This window comes from Petaurus breviceps, unplaced genomic scaffold, assembly GCF_028583685.1.
Source record: "Petaurus breviceps papuanus isolate PSGF00001 unplaced genomic scaffold, PetGlider_PUasm1.0 90881, whole genome shotgun sequence".
Taxonomy (NCBI): domain Eukaryota; kingdom Metazoa; phylum Chordata; class Mammalia; order Diprotodontia; family Petauridae; genus Petaurus; species Petaurus breviceps.
This window is the reverse complement of record NW_027187369.1, coordinates 1,622,251-1,641,386: the sequence shown is the minus strand read 5'-3', so window position 1 is coordinate 1,641,386 and position 19,136 is coordinate 1,622,251. Positions and strand designations below refer to the sequence as shown.

At 46.2% G+C, this 19,136-nt stretch overlaps 1 protein-coding gene across 4 annotated transcripts in view; it reads right to left on the bottom strand.

Annotated features, from left to right (window-relative positions):
* The window catches only part of GRIA3 (glutamate ionotropic receptor AMPA type subunit 3), a 292,053-nt gene that overhangs the window by 271,820 nt on the left and 1,097 nt on the right, over nucleotides 1–19,136 (bottom strand). For all 4 annotated transcript variants that reach the window (XM_069074018.1, XM_069074020.1, XM_069074017.1 and 1 more), the window contains exon 2: nucleotides 18,013–18,171. In XM_069074018.1, coding sequence (XP_068930119.1) covers nucleotides 18,013–18,171 — 159 coding nt within the window. The remainder of the gene's footprint in view (nucleotides 1–18,012; nucleotides 18,172–19,136) is intronic.

Here is a 19,136-nt window from a genome sequence, read left to right as displayed (position 1 = left end):
GATCCCTCCCAGCTTTGACATTATGGGTTCTAAGTTCCCTCACAGCTCTGACTTTCTGGGTTCTAAGATCCCTCCCAGATCTGACATTCTAGGTTCTAAGATCCCTCCCAGCTCCGACATTCTGGGTTCTAAGTTCCCTCACAGCTCTGACATTCTGGGTTCTAAGTTCCCTTCCAGTTCTGACTTTCTCTGTTCTATTGTTCTTCCCAGCTTAGACTTTTAGTGTTCTAAGGGCCCTTCCAGTCTGACCTTTGTTCTAAGGTATCTTCCTGCTCTGACATTTCTGTATTCGAAGGCACCCTTCTTCCTAGTACCAGTCCTTATGTTCTATGCTACAAGGCCCCTCCCAGCTCTGACATTCTGTGTTCTAAGTTCCCTTCCAGCTGACATTCCCTACTGTCAAGTGCCTCTTAGCTCTGACATTCTGTGTTCTAAGGTCCCTCCCACTGAGATTATGTTCTAAGTGCCCTTCTAGCTCTGCCTCTCTGTATTCTATTATCCTTCCCAGTTTAGACCTTTGATGTCCTAAGGGCTCTCCCCAGTCTGACCCTCTCTCTTCTATGTTCTCTTGCTACTCTGCAATTTTTGTATTCTGATGTAACCCCTTCCTAACCCCAGACCTGATCTTCCATGTCCTAAAGCCCCTCCCAACTCTGAGCTTCTGTGTTCTACACTCTCTTTCAGTCCTGACATTTTCTATTCCATGGTCTTCCTAGCTCTGATATTCTCTATGCTAAGGCTCCTCTCAGACTTGACATTCTGTGTTCTAAAGGACATCTCTGTCCTTTCATATTCTAAGGCCCTGCCTAGCTCTAACCTTCTCTGTTTTATGAATTCACAGCCTGACTATGAAAAAAGAACCTTTTGGGCTCAATGTAGACCCGAGCACTTCTAGAAGGATCCAAGATGATTAGCCTGGGCTAGGCCTAGTCTAACCACAGCCTTTTATCATTGCTGACATTCTGATCTGGAGACTAGGCTCAGAAAGGTGTACAACACACACACATGCACACAGAAAACGTGCTGTGTTTCTGTTGGCAAAAATGATCCTGTTGCCTTATTTATAAGTAGCTGATTTTTGTATAAGTGACACCAGAGTCTCCTTAGACACTGGCTGGCATTGCAGGAGCTGCAAATGTAAAGTACAATTCCCCCCAAGTGGATGAAGCTCCAGACCCAGACCCAGGGGACCTCAGGGAGCACTTGGCCTGCCTTTCTCCAATGTACTTAGTGTGCATTATTGTTCTTTCTAGTTATCTGTATACATGCCACATACCCCCCCATGATCAGAGGGCAGGGGCTTCTCCAAACAGTCTCCCTCAGGGCCAAGCAGGGAGTTCTACACCCAGTAGATGCCTAATAAATACCTGTTGCATTTGAAGGATGCTAAAAAAATATGAAGGGAAATGGAGGGATGGTAAGGAGCCTTCCTTCCTGGAGAACTTGAAGAAGAGAAGACATCTCTCAGATATTCACCTTCCCGCAAGCAGGGAATGGACCAAATAAACATCAGCTCTTTCACAGCTCTCAAATACCCGGACTCTGATATCTTTCTTAGGTAAAACCCTCTGGTTCCCTAATCTCAGTATGGTGTATTCAATAAACAGCCACACATGGAGTTAGGAAGATCTGGCTTCAAATCTCACCTCTGACTGTTTGTGTAACCGTAGGCAAGCCACTCCCCTCTCTGAGCCTTGGTTCCCTCATTTGTAAAGTGAGAATATTATATTAGGCAGCCTCTGAGTTCCCTGACATTTCTAGATCTCCAATACTATCATTCAATTCTCTGGGCCTCAGTTTCCCTATCTGTAAAATGGAGGGAATTGGACTAGCTAAACTCTGAAGTCCTTTTCAGTTCTATATTTGTGATCTTTGGGTAAGTCACTTTACCTCCCTGGCCTCAGTTTTTCCATCTGTAAAGTAGAGGGAATTGGATTAGCTGATCCCTGAGTGCCCTAAAGATCTATGATATTAAAGTAGATATAAAATGTTATGAACCAGGTTGACAGAAGCCCTAAGCGGTATGGATGAAATTCATGGTGGGATTTGTTTAGTCATATTAAGAAAGGCTACTGCCTCCAGAAGGTCTCATCTTCCTGCTTGCCCATGCCTAATATATATTTTTTTCACAGAGGATAAAGTCTGAGAAAGAAGCTTAAGAATAAATATGCCCTAGGAGAGAGGACATATGGGCTTAAATTCACACTCATGTTTAAATGACTAATAGCAGAGTTTTTCCCCTTAGGGCAAGTTTTGACAGAGGGTTAGAGAATATACTGGGGAGGGTATGGAGACACTGAAAGGTAGTTAGGGGAGGACCAACCAGGGCCTGGGCATATTTATTCTTAAAGTGCCCATACCAAGGTGTCCATCCAATTGTTCACAAGCAGTGAGTCTAATTTGCTTTGCCTTCTCCCTCTCGTTGTCCCTTTCTTTTCCTTTTTTCTTTAAGGTTCCTGGAGGCCTTTAGCATCTGTTAGTGTCCTTACAGACCATGGCTAGGTGATTCAGCTGGTGATTTGTTTATGGCTTTGAGTCAGGATGGTGGGCTTTCCCTTGTCCAACACAGTCACTGACAGAGGCTGTATCTGGCCCACAAAAACCATTATCTCTTGATAAGAGCTATAGTATGTTTAGGTTGGAATTGAATTCTTTTTTTAATTTTTGCTATTTGGAGGGCAATTGGGGTTAAGTGACTTGCCCAAGGTCACAGGCTAGTTTTTGTATTAAGTGTCTGAGGTAGGATTTGAACTCAGGTCCTCCTGACTCCAGAGCCGGTGCTCTACTCACTGTGCCACCTAGCCTCCCCTTGGAATTGAATTCTAAAAGGCAAGCTGCCTACCAGAGAAAGAGATGGGATTACAGATATAGAGCTAGAAGGACTTCAGGGGTCCATTAATCCAATCTCCCTCATTTTACAGTTGAGAAAACTGAGGCCCAGTAAAGGGAAGTGACTTGCCCAAGGATACAGCCCTAATAAGTAAGTGTCAGATGTGTGAATGAAGGTAAATTGTGAAGATTGCATCTTTTTCGGGTAAATCAACACTCTGTTATATTCTTATTATTATTGTAAGCTTAGATGGAGAGGATTTCATTCACCTGTGATATACACTAAGATTTTCTATATAAATGTCAGGTTTTGCAGCCTATTGGCTGTATAATTTGATACCTAATCCTTTGGCTATTCTAAGAAACTTCAGCCAAAAAACTTCAGCTCCAGTGATGAACCAGGATAGGGGTGAGACATCTAACTGCTGGCATAGCTAGCATAGAGGGGAACCCTAGCTGGAGAAAGAAATTGTATTTTTTTAATAAGGTTCTTTTTTTTTTTTTGCTTTTTAGAGGGGGGAAGGTAGGGCAGTTGGGGTTAAGTGACTTGTCCAAGGTCACATGGCTAGTTTTGTGTGTGTGTGTGTGTGTGTGTGTGTGTGTGTGAAGTGTCTCAGGCTGGATTTGAACTCAGGTCTTCCTGACTCCAGGGCTAGTGCTCTATTCACTGTGCCACCTTGCTGCCCCAAAATTGTATTTTTTTTAATGTTTAAAGGATGCTGGGATATATCATTTATGTTATGGCTGAAGATCAAACATTGGCTAATGTCCAAAAGAGGGAAGAACAAATGCAACTTTGTGCATTATTCTTCTTCTGTCTACACTTCACTTTCCAAGGCTAATTGTTATGTTTGTTTAGCTAAGGGCCTGATCCTTGATTCTAATGCCAGGGGTAGGGAGCCTGTGGCCTCAAGGCCACATGTGGCCCTCTAGGTCTTCAGGTGTGGCCTTTTGACTGAGTCAAAATTTTCCAGAACCAATCCTTTTATGAAGGGGATTTGTTCTGTGAAGTCTGGATTCAGACTGAGTCCAAATTTTCCAGAACCAATCCTTTTATGAAGGGGATTTGTTCTGTGAAGTTTGGATTCAGTCAAAGGGTCACACTTGAGGACCTAGAGGGCCACATGTGGCTTTGAGGTTGAAGCTTCCCCATCCCTCTATCTATTGCATTAGAGATCACTTGTTTTAAAAATGTATATCCTGTATATTTTTCATTTTACATCAGAGAGGCAGCCAAACTTAGGAAACACTTATATAGGCTAATATCTGAGTAAAACATTGTTTTACTTAAGTGAGCTAGCAATTAGCATTGAAAACAAGCTAAACACAAGGCAATGTGTCACAGTGAAAAGAGTGTTGGATCTGGAGTCAGAAGACCTAAGTCCTGTCTCTGAAGCTTACTGCCTTTGGGACCTTAGGCAAATCACTTAGATTCTCTGGGCCTTAGTTTCCTCTTTTGTAAAATTAGGGGGTTAGGCTAGATGACCTTGAAGATTCAACCCAGCTCTAGATCTAGGATCCCATAATGGGCTCTTGGGTACATCCTCTCTGGGCCTCAGTTTCCGCTTGTGTAAAATTAGTGTGTTGGACTCCATGGCCTCTGAAACCCCTTCTAGCTCCAATTGCTGTGATCCGCTGACCTATTTTGGCCTGCTGCAGATGCCAGTCAACTTTTCATCTTTGACCGTATCAGATAGACTTACCGGCACAGACACTTCCACACTTACCCCAGTCTGATCCCTTTCTGTATCAGGCCTACTGATGGTAACTGATGGGAGAGCTGCAAGGAGAAGGGCCTGAGTTTCCCTCCACAAAGTAGATAATTCAGTAAGAGAGAATAATTGAGAGGAGACGGTGAATGAGAAACTTCCACTAATGGACAGTGGAAGGTCCACCTGACGGGGAGGATAATCTGTTACTGTCCCAAAAGAACCAAAGGTCTCCCGCTTCCAAGAGGGCTTGGTTTCATGGAGAGGGTCAACAGTGTAAGGCAGATACAATCAGACACTAAACCATCACAGACCCACATTCACAGAGGGCACCTCAGTACACATTTCATAATTGTGGGAGGCAGGAAAAGTCCAGATTCACATTCCCTCCCTCTACTTCTTTGAGCCTCAGTCTGATCCCTAATTGCCCTAGGACCTTACTATATCCTACCCTGATGTTCCCTTCCTCAACATCACCTCATGTTCTCAGCCTTTCCTGGCCTGCCCCTGTCACAAAACTTACCTGTCCCATTTCCTGTGTCCTTGGGCTCCTGCTAGAAGTTCATCTAGAAAACTAATTCATGCTGAAGTGCTCATGGCAGATAGTGGTTCCCTTCTTCTAGATTACATTTGTGTAGTTTAAAAATGACCTTTGATGCCTTTACCTCAAAAAAGGAAATTCAGCCTATGGTAAAGAAGAAATTGGGGCTGGGATGGGGTAAGGGGTACCCCTTGGCAGCCCCTAAGTCATATCATATAAACAGCTGCTTGGTTCTGCTGTAGGACCTGGGTCTAGGTGTATAAAGCTGAAGGTCAGAGGTTATAGGATCACAGAATGTCAGTTAGGAGGAATAGCCTTTAGAGATCATCTCCTTCAGCCTCCTGCTCTTTTTTTTGAAGGGGGTAAGGCAGGGCAATTATGGTTAAGTGACTTGCCCAAGGTCACACAGCTAGTTTTTTGTGTTACGTGTCCAAGGTCATATTTGAACTCAGGTCCTCCTGACTCCAAGGCCAGTCCTCTATTCACTGCACCACCTAGCCACCCCCAGCCTCCTGCTCTTACACACAGGAAAAGTGAGGCCCATAGAAAGTAAGTGAATTCTCAGGAGCCATCAGATTCCTTTGAGATCACAAGGAGACCTAAGCAGTCAGTCTCCTCATCGTAGTGATTAGGGCATTGAGATCTGGGAAAGTGAAGGACTTGGCCAAGGTCACACAGAGATTCCTAGTATTAGATCTTGAAGGGACCTCAGAAGTCTAGTCTAGCACCTTCATTTTACAGATTGGGAAACTGAGGCTCAGAGCATTGATGTATCTTGCTTAAGGTCACACAGGGAGTGAGTAGAAGATCAGGGATTTCATCCCAGGTCCTGTGACTCAGAATCTAGCACTATTTTCACTGTGCCACACTACCTTCCAAAGGATGGGTACCCTAATCCTTTGACTACCAGTCTAGCATCCTTGCCATTACTCCTTGGTGATCTCTAGACCTCTCTGAGCTTGTGTATGGAATTATCATTCTCACTTTCAGCTCTTCTGGGAAGGGGGGTCAAGCAGTTTACATGCAGTTGTTACATTTCAGGGTCCCTTGGTCTAGAGATCTGGAGCAGAGACGGACCAGTTGGTAGCTTGAGGAGTCAGGGAGGTCAGAGCAGGTAGAGCCCTATGAGTGACCAGAGTCCAAGGCAGAGAAGGAGCTGTCCAGAGTGAACTTCCTCCTTTCTTCATCTCCTTAACTCTGTACCACACTCCTGCATGCACAACACTAAACCGCCAGCTCTCTCACCAGGCTTGTAATTTAAGAGGGGGTGTGGGGGGGAAACATATGTTCCCTTCTCGTCTTTGCTAAGCGAGCCTCCTGCAGACACAGCAGAAATGGTAGGTAGGGAGTCCTGCTGAGAGATGCATTCCTTATTACAGCATTTGTTGGGAACTTGAGAGTGAGCTCCTGGGGCCAGAATGGGCTGGATTCTCCTCCCGCTGTATGCCATGGGCACCTCCCTCTGAAGGCAGCTGGGTAGGCTGGCAGGGGGTGTCGAGCTGGGTAAGAATTGGGCTGGGAGAATTTTTATCCTTCACTATCAAAATTCCCCCAACTCTAGACAGAACAATGCTGAGCAGAATTGAAGGATCCTGGCTGCTTCCCCTACTGCCCTGCCTCTAAAAGAAGTAAACATTTCTAAAAGGCCATGGCCAGTGGAGAATAAAACAGGGAGATACTAAAAAAGCCAGGAGCATCCAGAGGCTGCTGAAAAGCAAAGAGTGTGGCTTGACTTAGGAGCGTACCTGCCTGGACTGAGGTCATTGTCTTGACCTCCTCTCAGTAGAAAGAGATCATTCTTATCTGTCTCTTTGATAACCGAGGACAAAACAATTGGGGTAGGATGTTGTAAAACAAATGGCAGAGTTCCTTGGCATCTGTTACCCAGGGCCTTTGCACCCTTGGTAAATCTGTTCCCTTGTCTGGGTCTCACTTTTCCTATATGTAAATGAGGAGTTTGGAATAGAAGGCCTCTGAGGTCTCTCCCAGTTTGCTATCTATGGTCCTGACTACCTGTGTACCCTTGGAAAAGGCATTTAACCTCTCTGGGCCTCAGTTTTCTTATCTGCAAAATAGGGAAAGGACTGGATTAGATAGCCTCTGATGTCCCTTATGGCTCTAGACTTAATATTGTATGAAGATTAATTAAACCATGCCCCCCCTTCACTTGCTGCCACCAGACAACGAACAACTTCCTTCTTTTAACATCATTGCAGACAGAGGCAAGGCAGCTGAACTACGGGTGCAGGAAGGCAGTAAATTCTACCAAGAGCGCTAAGGAGGGCACCAGGCACTGACGCTGCCTGAAGACAGGAGAGAGAAGCAGGAGGAACTACAGTGTGGAAGCTGGAATTCCTAAACTGACTCCTCTGCAAGATCTGACAGCAGGGAGAGCTAGAGAGGCATGTGAAGTCTCTTTATGCCAAAGCATTGCAAATAGGGGGAGTCTGGCTACCTGTTTGTCTTTCCCTGTGGTTGCTATTTGCATTCCCCAATGTCAGATCTGTCCCTGGGAAAATCTGGTGCAATGGACTGTGCTGTGAGCTACCTGAGTTCTTAGAGTAAACCAAAGGCCTGGCCCATGATGAGTCCATTGCACAAAATCAGCCTCCAGTCACATCCTGGATGGCTCTTTCTGAGTCTTTCTCTATTCTCACAACCATTCCCATTGAAGAGGCCCTGAAATACTATCAGTCAGAAGTTTCTTGTCTGTTATCGTTCCCTCCCTACCCCTCCTGCCTCCTAACCTCATGTGACCAACCCTGTTGGTATCGTCTGACTCCAGGACAACCCCAGTGGGGGCAGGCCTCTATATTCATCCTATAGCCACTTCTCTTCTGGCTTCCCAGCTTGAATTTAAAGCTGTGCCTTCGGAGCTCCAGGGACTCGAACTGTTGCCCAGTTCTGATAATGTCCCAAATTATCCATGAAGTTCCATATCTGGAGTCTGCACTCTGCACATGTGGTATGATAATAATATTACTATTATTAATGATGATGCATTTATATAGAGCTTTGTGTTTTGCATGACACTTTCCATACAAACATTTGGCCTGTGTTTGGGTGGACAAACATCTGTGTTTAGGGTTGGCCTTGTGCTTAGTCAGAGTAGGAAGACTCGAGTCACCAGCAATGGAACTTGAAATTCAACTATTAGAGGTTCATACCTTATGCTATCGACCTCCCAGGGTCAGATAGATAGCTCGAGAGCTGGAGGGGCAACTGTGTCCTTGGAGGACAAGGACCATTTCTTATCCAAAGTTTGTTTCTCCCTCAGCATTGGCACAGGACTCTGCTCCTAGTGGGTGTTCCAGTACTTTGTTGATTGATTAAGGAATGGTAACTTTAAGAGCCTCTTGGTAAAATAAAATGCAGAGAGACCAAGTGTTATAAGTGGTTTGAGAGCCAGATCCGGGAGTGGGGAAGCCTCAAAGTTTCACCTTTGACATGTGCTGATGGCATCACCCTGGGCAAGTCACTTGCCAGACCTCTAAGAAAGACTTGGATTCAAGTCCTACTGATGACAAAAATTGCTATGTGACCCTGGGCAAGTCTCTTCACTTTTCAGTGACTCAGGCACCTTTGGAAGCCTAGAAAGTTGTGGAGAATCTACTTATCTGCAGTGGGAAAGAGATTTTCCCCTCTGAGAGTTCCTTATATCAATGAAATCATAGGTCTGGCCCTAAAATTAAAAATAGAATACAAATGCTCTTGGGGTATGTTCTTGTGGGAGAGTGGTATCCATGAACTCTTTATCAGCCATTAATACTGTGTGATAGAAAGAACACTAGATATGGAAGCAGAAATCCCTGGGTTTGAGTCCTGGCTCAGTCACTTATTAACTGTTCTACCTTAGGCAACTTTCAGGGGTAGGGAACCTTCAACCTTGAGTTCACATGTGGCCTTATGGGTCTTCAGTGCAGCCTTTTGACTGAATTCAAGTTTTACAGTATGAATCATTTTATTCAGGGAATTTGTTCTGTGAAATTTGGATTCAGACAAAGGGCCACACTTGAGGACCTAGAGGGTCACATGTGGTGTCGATGCCACACATTCCGTACTCCTGGACAAGTAGCTTCATTTTCTCATCTGTAAAATGGGGATAATGATACGTCTACCTGCCTCATCATATCACTGTCAGAAAATTGCTTTGTAAACCTTAGAAGTAGTATAGAAGTGTGAGTCAGTGATTATTATTGGGAAGCTAGCAAGGTAGAGGGTGTAGGAGGCCAAGGGTATGGAGGCCAGCCACATGGCAGCCAAGAGGAAGAAGACAGACTGGAAGGCAAAATACCTGAACCCCAGGTTTGGCTCTAAGCGCTGTGACCTTAGACAGATTCTTCAGTTCCTCAGACTTTCAGCTTCCTTAGATGTCCAATGGGAAGAGTTGTCCTAGCTGTCTCCCAGGGTCAATGGACTAGATGTAGAGTTGGAAGGGGGTCATCTCATCCAGCCCCCTCATGGTCTAAGGACTGGATGAAACGTGTTTAGGGAAAGTACTTTCTGAATGATATATTCCTTAAGAAACAGGAGCTTTGAAAAAAAAAGACTGACTTAGGTGGGTAAGAGCTTGCTCTCCTGTTAGAAAGAAGAAACAGGGCCTTGAGAGGATTTGGAGGCAGGTGGGAAAGATCTGGAGAATGGAGAATTGGTGAGAAAAGACAGGTCTCCACTGGGGGTGACCTTGGGAACTCTGACCAGCTGGAAGCATCATGAGGCAGGAGGGGAGGTGAGGGGAGCTGGGAACAAAGTAGCCTTCATCACTGGCACCCGTTTGCCAAGGCTCAGTGTTGCTATAGAAAGAGCTGCCTTAACTTTAACTCACTCACCTCACCTATTCAGTCAGTTGACAAATTTTGTCATCTCTGCGCTCACACGTCTCCAAACATAACCCTTCTCCTTTCTCCACAGCTACAACCTTAGTTTAGACCCTCATCACCTCTCCCATAGATTATTATGACAATCTCCTAATTGGCCTTTGCCTCAAGCCTCTCCACACTTTAGTCTCTCCTCCACACTGCTGACAGAGTGATTTTCCTCAAGTACGTATCTGACCATGTCACTCCCCTGGTCAGGAAATCCCAGTGGCCCCCTATTCCCCTAGAATCAACTGTAAACTCATCTGTTTGGCCTTTAAAGCCCTTCACAACTGTGCCCCAACCTACCTTTTCAGCTTCATTGTATATTCCTCCTTCTCCTGAACTCTTCCCTCCAGCCAAGCTGGCCTTCTCCGTGTTTTTCACACGGGGCCCTCCATCTTCCATCTCTGGGCCTTTGCATCGACTGTTCCTTATGCCTGGAATGTACTCTCCTCACCTCAGTCTCTTCAAATCCTTCTCTTCCTTCAGGATTGCAGCTCATATACCACCTTCTGGAAGAAACCTTTTCTTATCCCTCCAACTGCTCTGCCCTCCCTTTACATTTAGTCTATTTTAAATTTATTCTGTGTCCATACTGCCTTATATATGTAATATGTATTTCTCATATATGTACGGTCTTAGAATGTAAATTCCTTGTAAGTAGGGATTATTTCATTCTTTGCCTGTGTATCCCCAGGGCTCCAGAACAATGCTGGAACATAGTAGGCTTACTGATTGTTTAATTGGCACTTTGCTCTATTCATTAGGAAGGGTGCTTCTAATTCATAGAGTCAAGCCCTGACAGTACATTTCTGGGGAGGGCCATGCTAGAACCCAAGGTTTGGACACCATTTCTCTTAAGAATCTTTCCTTTTTTAGACCCAGGGTCTTCAGGGGGTGGGGAACATGTGGCCCTCTAGGTCCTCAAGTGTACTCTTTGACTGAATCCAAACTTCACAGAACAAATCGCCTTAATAAAAGGATTTGTTCTGTAAAACTTGGACTCAGTAAAAAGGCTGCAGCCAAGGACCTAGAAGGTCACATGTGGCCTTGAGTTTGCAGGTTTCCCACACCTGGAACCAGTTGAATCAAAAAGCATCTATTGATTTTGGTCCAAGAACCCACCCTTTACTCCAGTCCTTCCTTCTCTGATAACTCATTGTGGCATGCATGAGACCTTGGATTCAGGAAGCCAGAATCAATGGAACACAAATCCTGGCAGGTCTTGCCAAGGTATAAAAGCTTGGAGGAAGAACCAGGCTCAGTCTGATGCCTCAGAGCACTGACCACTAGGTGATGCTTTTGATTTGATTTTTTTCCCCCAGCTGTGGCAGCTGGCGTCTTAGAGCACAGAGGGCCCACAGCTTTCATGGTAGCAAGCACGCACACCAGTGTAATCATGGGTCCTTGAGGCAGCAAAGGCTAAAAGCCCACAGGGTGAGAGCCAAGCCTTGATGGCTTTGTTCCATTTCTAGCAGAGTCCTGGCCAACCCATGGATGCTCTTTCTGACCTTCAGACAAGGTGGAGGGTGCTTCACTGTAAGGCCCTTCAGAATAAATTGGGTCCATCTGCAGTCCTAGGCTAGGGAGTTGGAAGCAAGAACCATTTGGGGAAGTTTGGTGGGGTTAATCAAATCTGCCAGCTAAAATCCTGCTCTCCCACTCTTAGGAAATCCAGGCTGTCTTTTAATCCTTCAAACAACTACATAAAAATGACAAATTTCTTCTCCATAAGGGAAGACTAATAAGGAAACCTCTGCAGATTCATTTATTTTTCAATTTGTTAAAATGAAACCAGCCAACAATCTCTGCCTACCCATAACAATGGGATTAAAAATGATCAAAAATTTTAAAAAATCTAATAAAAAAAAACCCAGGGCCAGCCCCCACCTTTCCCACTCAATCTCCTTCAAAAGAAAATAGCCAGATGAAGAGGACAGATCTCTTTGGGGTTCGGAAGGAGTAGCAGAAGGCAAGGCAGATCTTTGCATTTGAACAAAAAAGTAAAATCCACCAGGAAATCACACATCCGAGCCCATATCCGTGTACACACCCACACCCACACTCATGCCACCAAACCTGGCACTTCTTACACAGGGGCTAATAAAAGGCTACATTTCCCAAGAATCTCTCCACTTTTCCTTTCCATGTTTCTGAGAGCAAAAGGAGACCGCCCTCTTGCTTGGGAATACTTACATCAGGGTAGCTCTCTAACCTGGGAGTCAATGGGGATGGTGGGAATGCAATTTGTGGGAAGTCTCACTTTACACAATAGATCCCTGCTTTCTTTGTAGACAGGCAGAGAGTGTTGGCCAAACAGAGTCATGGACTCCAAGGTGGCAGGGACTGCAGAGACCCTCTGGTCCAGCCCTTTTTAAACTGTGAGTCTCTACCCCATTACGGGGACTGAAATAGGTAAACCCACAGTTGAAGAATTGCTAAAGGAGTCGAGTGGAAAAAGTTTAGGAAGCCCTAGTCCAACCCTCTCTCATTTTACAGGGAAAGCAACTGAGGCCTACAGATGTTAATTGACTTACCCAAAGTCACATGTAGGATCATAAGTATGGAACTGGAAGGATACTTTGAGGTCATCTAGTCCAATCCCCTTATTTTACAGAGGAGGAAATTGAAACACAGGAAGGTGACTGGCCTTGTCCAGGGTCCCCCAGCTAGGGAGTGTATAAGGAGGGATAGACCTGGATCATAGGTAGAATGTGATAAGAACTGCTCCATCCTTTCATTAATGGAGAGGAAATTGAGGCCTTGAATGGGATAGGACTTGTCCAAGGTCACACTGCTAGTCAGTGGCAGAAACAGAACTGGAACTGAGGTCTTCTGATTCCCAGTATGTGCAGCAAATATATATATATATATATACACATGTATGTGTGTATATCATCTGTTTATCTATCATCTATCTAGTCTATCAACCTATCTATCTTTCATCTATCTATCTATCTATCTATCTATCTATCTATCTATCTATCTACCTATCTTTCATCCATCCATCTATCTATCTTTCTATCTATGTATCTATCTATCTATCCCAAAATAACAGAAATAAAAGATTTTGTGAGGATATAGTTTCAATCTTTGCCTGGCCCTACTATGGGCATCAATAGCCTAAGCCAGTTGGACAAAGATAACTCACATTCTAGATGGGCCAACTGTCTTAGAAGTAGCCAGAAAAAAAATGCCCTATGGCAACAAAAGAGTGTGTGTGTGTGTTAGAGAGAGAGAGAGAGAGAGAGAGAGAGAGAGAGAGAGAGAGAGAGAGAGAGAGATGAAACAAAACATAGCCACGCTAGCCGTCATGGACCGACCGATCAGGTTGGGACAAGAGCCCTTTTAAACGATGTGAAATTCTGAAGATGGGGGGGCTGGGTGGCTAGGTTGGCAGGCATTCTTGGGGAAGGTCCCCACCTAGTTTCCAAAGCTTCAGTGGAAAACTTTAAAAGGGAAAAGAAAAGAAAAGAAAAGAAATGGGGGTAGGGGTGGAGAGAGAATGGATTTGGGAAAACATCTCCTTCCCGGAATGGACTGAAATAGTTAATTGGATCCTGGCAATTAGAAGAATTAGATAATTAGATTGTGACTTGGGGAAGAAGAGAAGGAAACCTGTCTCGGCTAAGTACACTCGGTAGGGAAGACGCGGCAGTTTATCAGAGGACTGTGCAGCTGGTTAGCAAGACGTACTTGAAGCGATTCAGAAAATGCATCAGATAAAAATGTTCAGTGAATAGGTTGGAGTTAGCAAGCCAAAGGAATTCTGCTTGTCGATAAATTAGATCCCGTATCAAAGTCCTGCCTTTAGGGGCCGCGGGGGCCGCCCTCCCCCCCACCCCCCCCCCAGCGCGGGCTGATCAGCGGCTTTTTATTCAAACCCCTGCTTTGTGAGCACAATTCCGGGCCGAAGAACCTTTAAGGTTCCATCTGCCCCTTTCCCTGCCTCTTGCAAACAGTGCGTCGTCCCGAGCACATTTGTTGGCTGGAAAGGTGTGCAACAGCAATTTTTGCAATGACAGTGCGGAGAGGGGATATGAGATCTGTGTGCTAATGAGCTGACACTGCAGAGGCTGAAGCCGGCAGCGGGAGTGCGCTAGGAGAGCACACGGCACAGCGGCGAGAGAGGCGGGAGGGGGCTTTGGAGGGAGAAGGCGACAGCTCGGGAACGGAGCAGTTAGCGGGCGGGGGGAGAGCCAGGCTGCTGAAGCGGCAGGGCCTGGCCGGGCACGGCTTCAAGGGAGGCAGGAACCCAGAGGCCCAGCGACATGAGTGCGTGTCTGTGGAACTCTCTAGATGCTGTGTTTGTGTGTGAGTGTGTGTGTGTGTGTGTGTGTATGTGTGTGTGTGCGTGCGCGCATGTCTGTCTGTGTGTGTGCGCGCGTGTGTGTGTGTGCGTGTTCGTGTGTGCCTGTGCGGTCGCCCGCCTGTGCCCGAGTGCCAGCGCCTAGATACTAGGCACAGATAATCTCCCTGACCACTGGTTGGGGGCTAGAGACCAAAAACCCAAATGAACAAATCCAGTTACTGTCTGTGAAACCGGGAAGGTGATGGTCAAGATTCTACAGGCTCAACTTGCATTTGCCTCCATTCTGAAGCCTCAGATGGGCCCGCTTGTAAAGCCAGTAAAGTCTTTCTCTGATCTCATACAAAAAAAGAGAGTTATCTAGAAACAACAGATAATCTCATGGAAATTTTCAAGGGGAGGGGAGAAGAGGGAAGAAAGGGTCCTTTCTTTAGGTAGATTTTACCGAATGTGTATTTGTCTCAGGACCCAGAGGGTGGGGGCGGCCAAGAAAGGTCATAGGATCGTAGAGCTAGCTAGAGCTAGAAAGAGGCTATCTAGTCCAGTCTTCTCATTTTACAGATGAAGAAAATTGAGGCCCAGGGAAAGGAAGGGATTTGCTCAAAGTCACACATGGGATCACATATCTAGAATTGGAAGGGACTTCAGAGGTTACCTAGTCCACCCCCTTCATTTTACAGGGGAGGGTACTGAGGTCCAGAGAGGGAAGGGGCTGGCTCAAGGTCACTCAGCTGGTAAGTGGCAGATATAGGATTTGATTCCAGGATCTCTGACACCAAACATATCAGATGTTCCATTGTATCACCCTGGGAAATGAAATCAAACATTGGAGGAATCAGAGCCTGGAATTCCAGAGAAGCCAATTAGGTAAAGTGTCTCTTGGGCTAGCCCAGGCTAAACCGGTGGGGAGGAATGGAGAAGGCAATGGGTCCTGTCATCCTCATTTGTACTGTGAGGAAGTTAGATTATATGATCTTTTCTTTCCCTATCAGATCCTGATCCTATGAGTCTGTGACTTTTGGCCCCATCTGGTGCTCTCTGATACCTGGTCCCCAGGCTCCTGTATTAGCTAGGGTTGAATGGGAAGCTTCAGGGCTCTCTCTTTAATGGGAATGACAGCCACTTGGGAAGTTGCTGAAGGTGCTGGTTATTTCTGGTACTCCAGGAATATTCAAGCACTGAAGAGTTGTCCCGTATCAACATTTTTGATGATTTCTGCTTGCAAGAGCAGTACAAATTCTTATGGAGGGGTGTCAGAGAACAAAGAGTAGCTCCTGTAGCACCCTAAAATTATTGACTGTTCTATGCTCATGTGGTTTTAGAAATGTAGATTTCAAGTTGGAAGGGATTTTGGATATCGTCTAGTCCAACCCCCTCATTTTACAGATGAGGAAACTGAATTTGAGAGAGGTGAGATGACTTGTCCAAGGTCACACAGCTCCTAAGTGGCAGGGCTAGGATATGAATGCAGGTCTTCCTACTCCAAATCCCAACCCCCTTTCTACTGCACCATGCTCCCTCCAATCTGAGCTGTGCTTTGGCTAGCCAAGCTTCCATGGGCAAGCCCACTCAGCAGCTATCCTAAGCCATCTTGAAGAGGTGGCCTGTATTCCCAGACTGTGACATTCAGCGATGTGTGCTTGGGGGACTGACTGGGAGAATGACAGCTTTCTGAGTCCGCTGTCTGTCACTGCACCATCTCTGAGTGGGCAAAGGACAGCTGGATATATTTATCACAAGGACTGCTTTCTAAAGCCCTGCATTGGCATAGCTACGTGGACCAGGTCACCTCTTTGCTTCCTTTCTTTGACAACTTTGCCCACGTAGGAGCTCGGTAACCAAAGGGTTGTGGATTTGATTTGAGAGATCTTGCTAGATTTTCATAATAGGAAAAGGTGATGTAGAGTCAATACGGATGACTTCTTTTCTCTTCAAAACCCTGAGTCCAATAGGGAAACTGCTTTATCAATTCGGTTTCCCTATGGTAAGGATAATTTCCTAATAGCCGTCCAACCACGATCTCGGTGTCAGGTATTAGCCTCGTTCATTATTGACTAAGAGAGTGTCCCCAAAGTTTACATTTAACAAATTGTTTCATTTAACAATTGGCACGCTTATCTTAGTCCACATCAATAAAGAAACAAGTATTCTGGGTAAATGAACATTTTCTGGCCTGGTTGGATTTCGGAATAATTGATATTTAGGAAGCTATGTTTGAGATACAGCCTCTTGAAGGGATTACAGAGAGGAAGGATTAAGAGTCAGGTGTGTGTTGTAAGTGCTGTTGAGACAGGATGAGATTAGTGGAATAAGATGCAAAGTATAGACAGGCATTTTATAACTTTCACACTTAGCCAAAATTAATCAGTTCCTATTTTTATCCCTGTCGGCAATCCCAAAGATGTCAAATCCTTAATAGAGCAGAATGTTAAAATAAGGCTTGTAGCCTCTGTTAAAATATCTTCAAGACATGTCAAGTTGATGACCCTCTGATTTTTTTTTGGTAACGTTTCCCGCCCTGGTACTTTCCCCCATCTTTCCTGCCCCCTCCCCAAATCCTCTAGCCTAAGGAAAAGTAGTTCGGGTGCTTTGTACCATTCCTTTTGGCCCTTCCACTTTGGCCGTAGCCCTAGAGGCAGTCAGATTCGGGAAAAGGTTTATTCAACTGCATACATAGCTCTGTCCTTTCTCTCAGAACCCGAACTGCAAAAACAACTCCCACCCCCACCCAAACCATCCTTAAAACCGAAACACCATCAACCACCTCTTCGATCTTCCCGAAACTTTTAGTGAAGTAAGCCTGGACTGAAAAGCCCTATTCATTCATACAGACTGTTGCATTCACGGAAAACCATTCCCCAACAGGGCGATAGAAACCCCGGTCCCCATGCTCTCAGGTCTTAAAATTTTCCCATTTAGAAAGAAACAATCCCAATTCAACAGCAAAATCTGGGTTTCAGGTAGTATTTGGGGTTGCTGCTGTGCCTACACAAGATTTCTGGGCTTTGGGTTATTCTTCTTTCTTTCTCGGAATTAAGAGCATAATGTTATCATTAACAATTGGGGGGGGGGGCAGAAGAGGGGAGGAAGGAATGTAAAAATGCTCCATGGGCCAAACTAGCTTTCGGAATATTAAGATCTAACATTGGCTTTTCCCTTCCCCCTCAGCTGTCTTGGTATTCATCACTTGCAATCAGTTTGTAGCCTTAATTCCTATCAGGGCTGTCTCTGGAAAGAAAGGTGATCTTCTAGGACAGAAGGAGGCCAGGAAACCCGCCCCGGATCTGTCCCCTCAAGGTCACTTGTTAACAGAATTCCTCACGTTTTGTTCCTCTGAATTAAGAGTTGTCAAATTCAGCTGTTTCCCATGGCTAGGCAGGGACTAACCTAAGCGGCTAAGTAATGTGCATCTCCAATTTCCTCAGTCAAGAGGTTGTCTTGTTTCTTTCTAAGTCTTAGGCGATTTCTCCCAACAACTGTGCCATTTGTTCCCCCAGGAGGGGATCTGGGAGCAGGGAGGGGGAGGAGGAATTGACGTTTTTGTATTAGACCTTATCCAAGGCAGTTTTCCTCATAGCCTTAACCAGATTGTGAATACCCGAGGGGTTAGCACTGCTTCCAAACCCCTTGATTTAGAGGGAAGAAATGACCTCTCTCTCCCACATCCTCCCGCCATCCTCAGAGAGGGACCCACCAAACCAAGCAAGTCAGTCAGCCCAGTGCAAATGGCAGGTGTCCCAAGGGAGGCTAGGCAGCGCTACTTACAAGCGTTAGTCACAGAGAAACTATTGGAAGAGTCCAAGTGATCAACGTGGTAATTCAAATGGAAGGGCTTCTCCGTAGTGTTCTGGTTGGTGTTGTATAACTGGACGGCAAAGCGGAAAGCGCTGTGCTCCTGGACGGTGTTTCTCATGAAGAGTCCACCTAGGAGCAAAGGGATCAGAGATTGGGGGTGGCCTCCCTCTGCGGGATGGGGAGCGGCAGCAAGGGTCAAGGACTCATCGGGTTGGGACTGGGATGGGGAGGGGATGCGCCAAGGTTTATTGATTTTTTCCCCTGTGGACTCTTAGTTGGGAATGTGGCGGAGGGGACCCGCAGAGGGGGCGATGGCAGATTTGTTTTCTTTCGTGTCCCCCTCCCCCCATTAGCCCAGCGGGTAGTCGCTTTCTCAGGCAGTCTACACCGCCGCAGCCGCAGCCGCAGCCACCATCGCGCCTTTCCACTTTGGGCGTTGGGAGTCCCTTTGCACTCCGCTCCTTCCCAGGGAGGGACCCATCTTCTTGGGCCCCATTTCTAGCCTCAGTCCTGGATGCCAGGCAGTGTGTGGAGGGCAATGGTGGCAACTTCAGCACTTGTCCACACATATGGAATCCTAAGCCGAGGTAACTAACTCTCTGTTCAGCTGGTGCCCAATGCCAACCAGCCAGTCAGGAACAAGGGGCACTTCCCGATCGGCGTGGTCTCTACCTGCTGCTTACTCTCCTATTTATTGCCCTTGCTCCCAGTCTCTGTATTTCCCCCAAGGGCTCCTGTCCCCCTCCAACAATCCGCCTTGTCTCCACCAGCAGCGCCCCCCTCTTCCCAGTCTCTGCACCCCAACATCCTCTGGTCTCTCTCTCCCTCACCGCAATAGCATCCTGTCAATAGCCCGTCTGCCTAACCCAAACAGCTCCAGCTTTTCTTCCTCAGCTCTCTCGTTCCGCTTTCCCATAGTCACTGTCTGCCTTCTCAAAACGGCCCTGGTCCCCTCGCCCCCAGTCACTACAGCCCGCTGTTCCCTTTAGAAGGCGGAGGTAAAATTTCTTTTCCACCCCCAACAGCCCCCCCCCCCCCCCCCCCCCCCCCCCCCCTTAAAGATGGGGCCGAATTGTACTCCTTCCTTCTCTCCC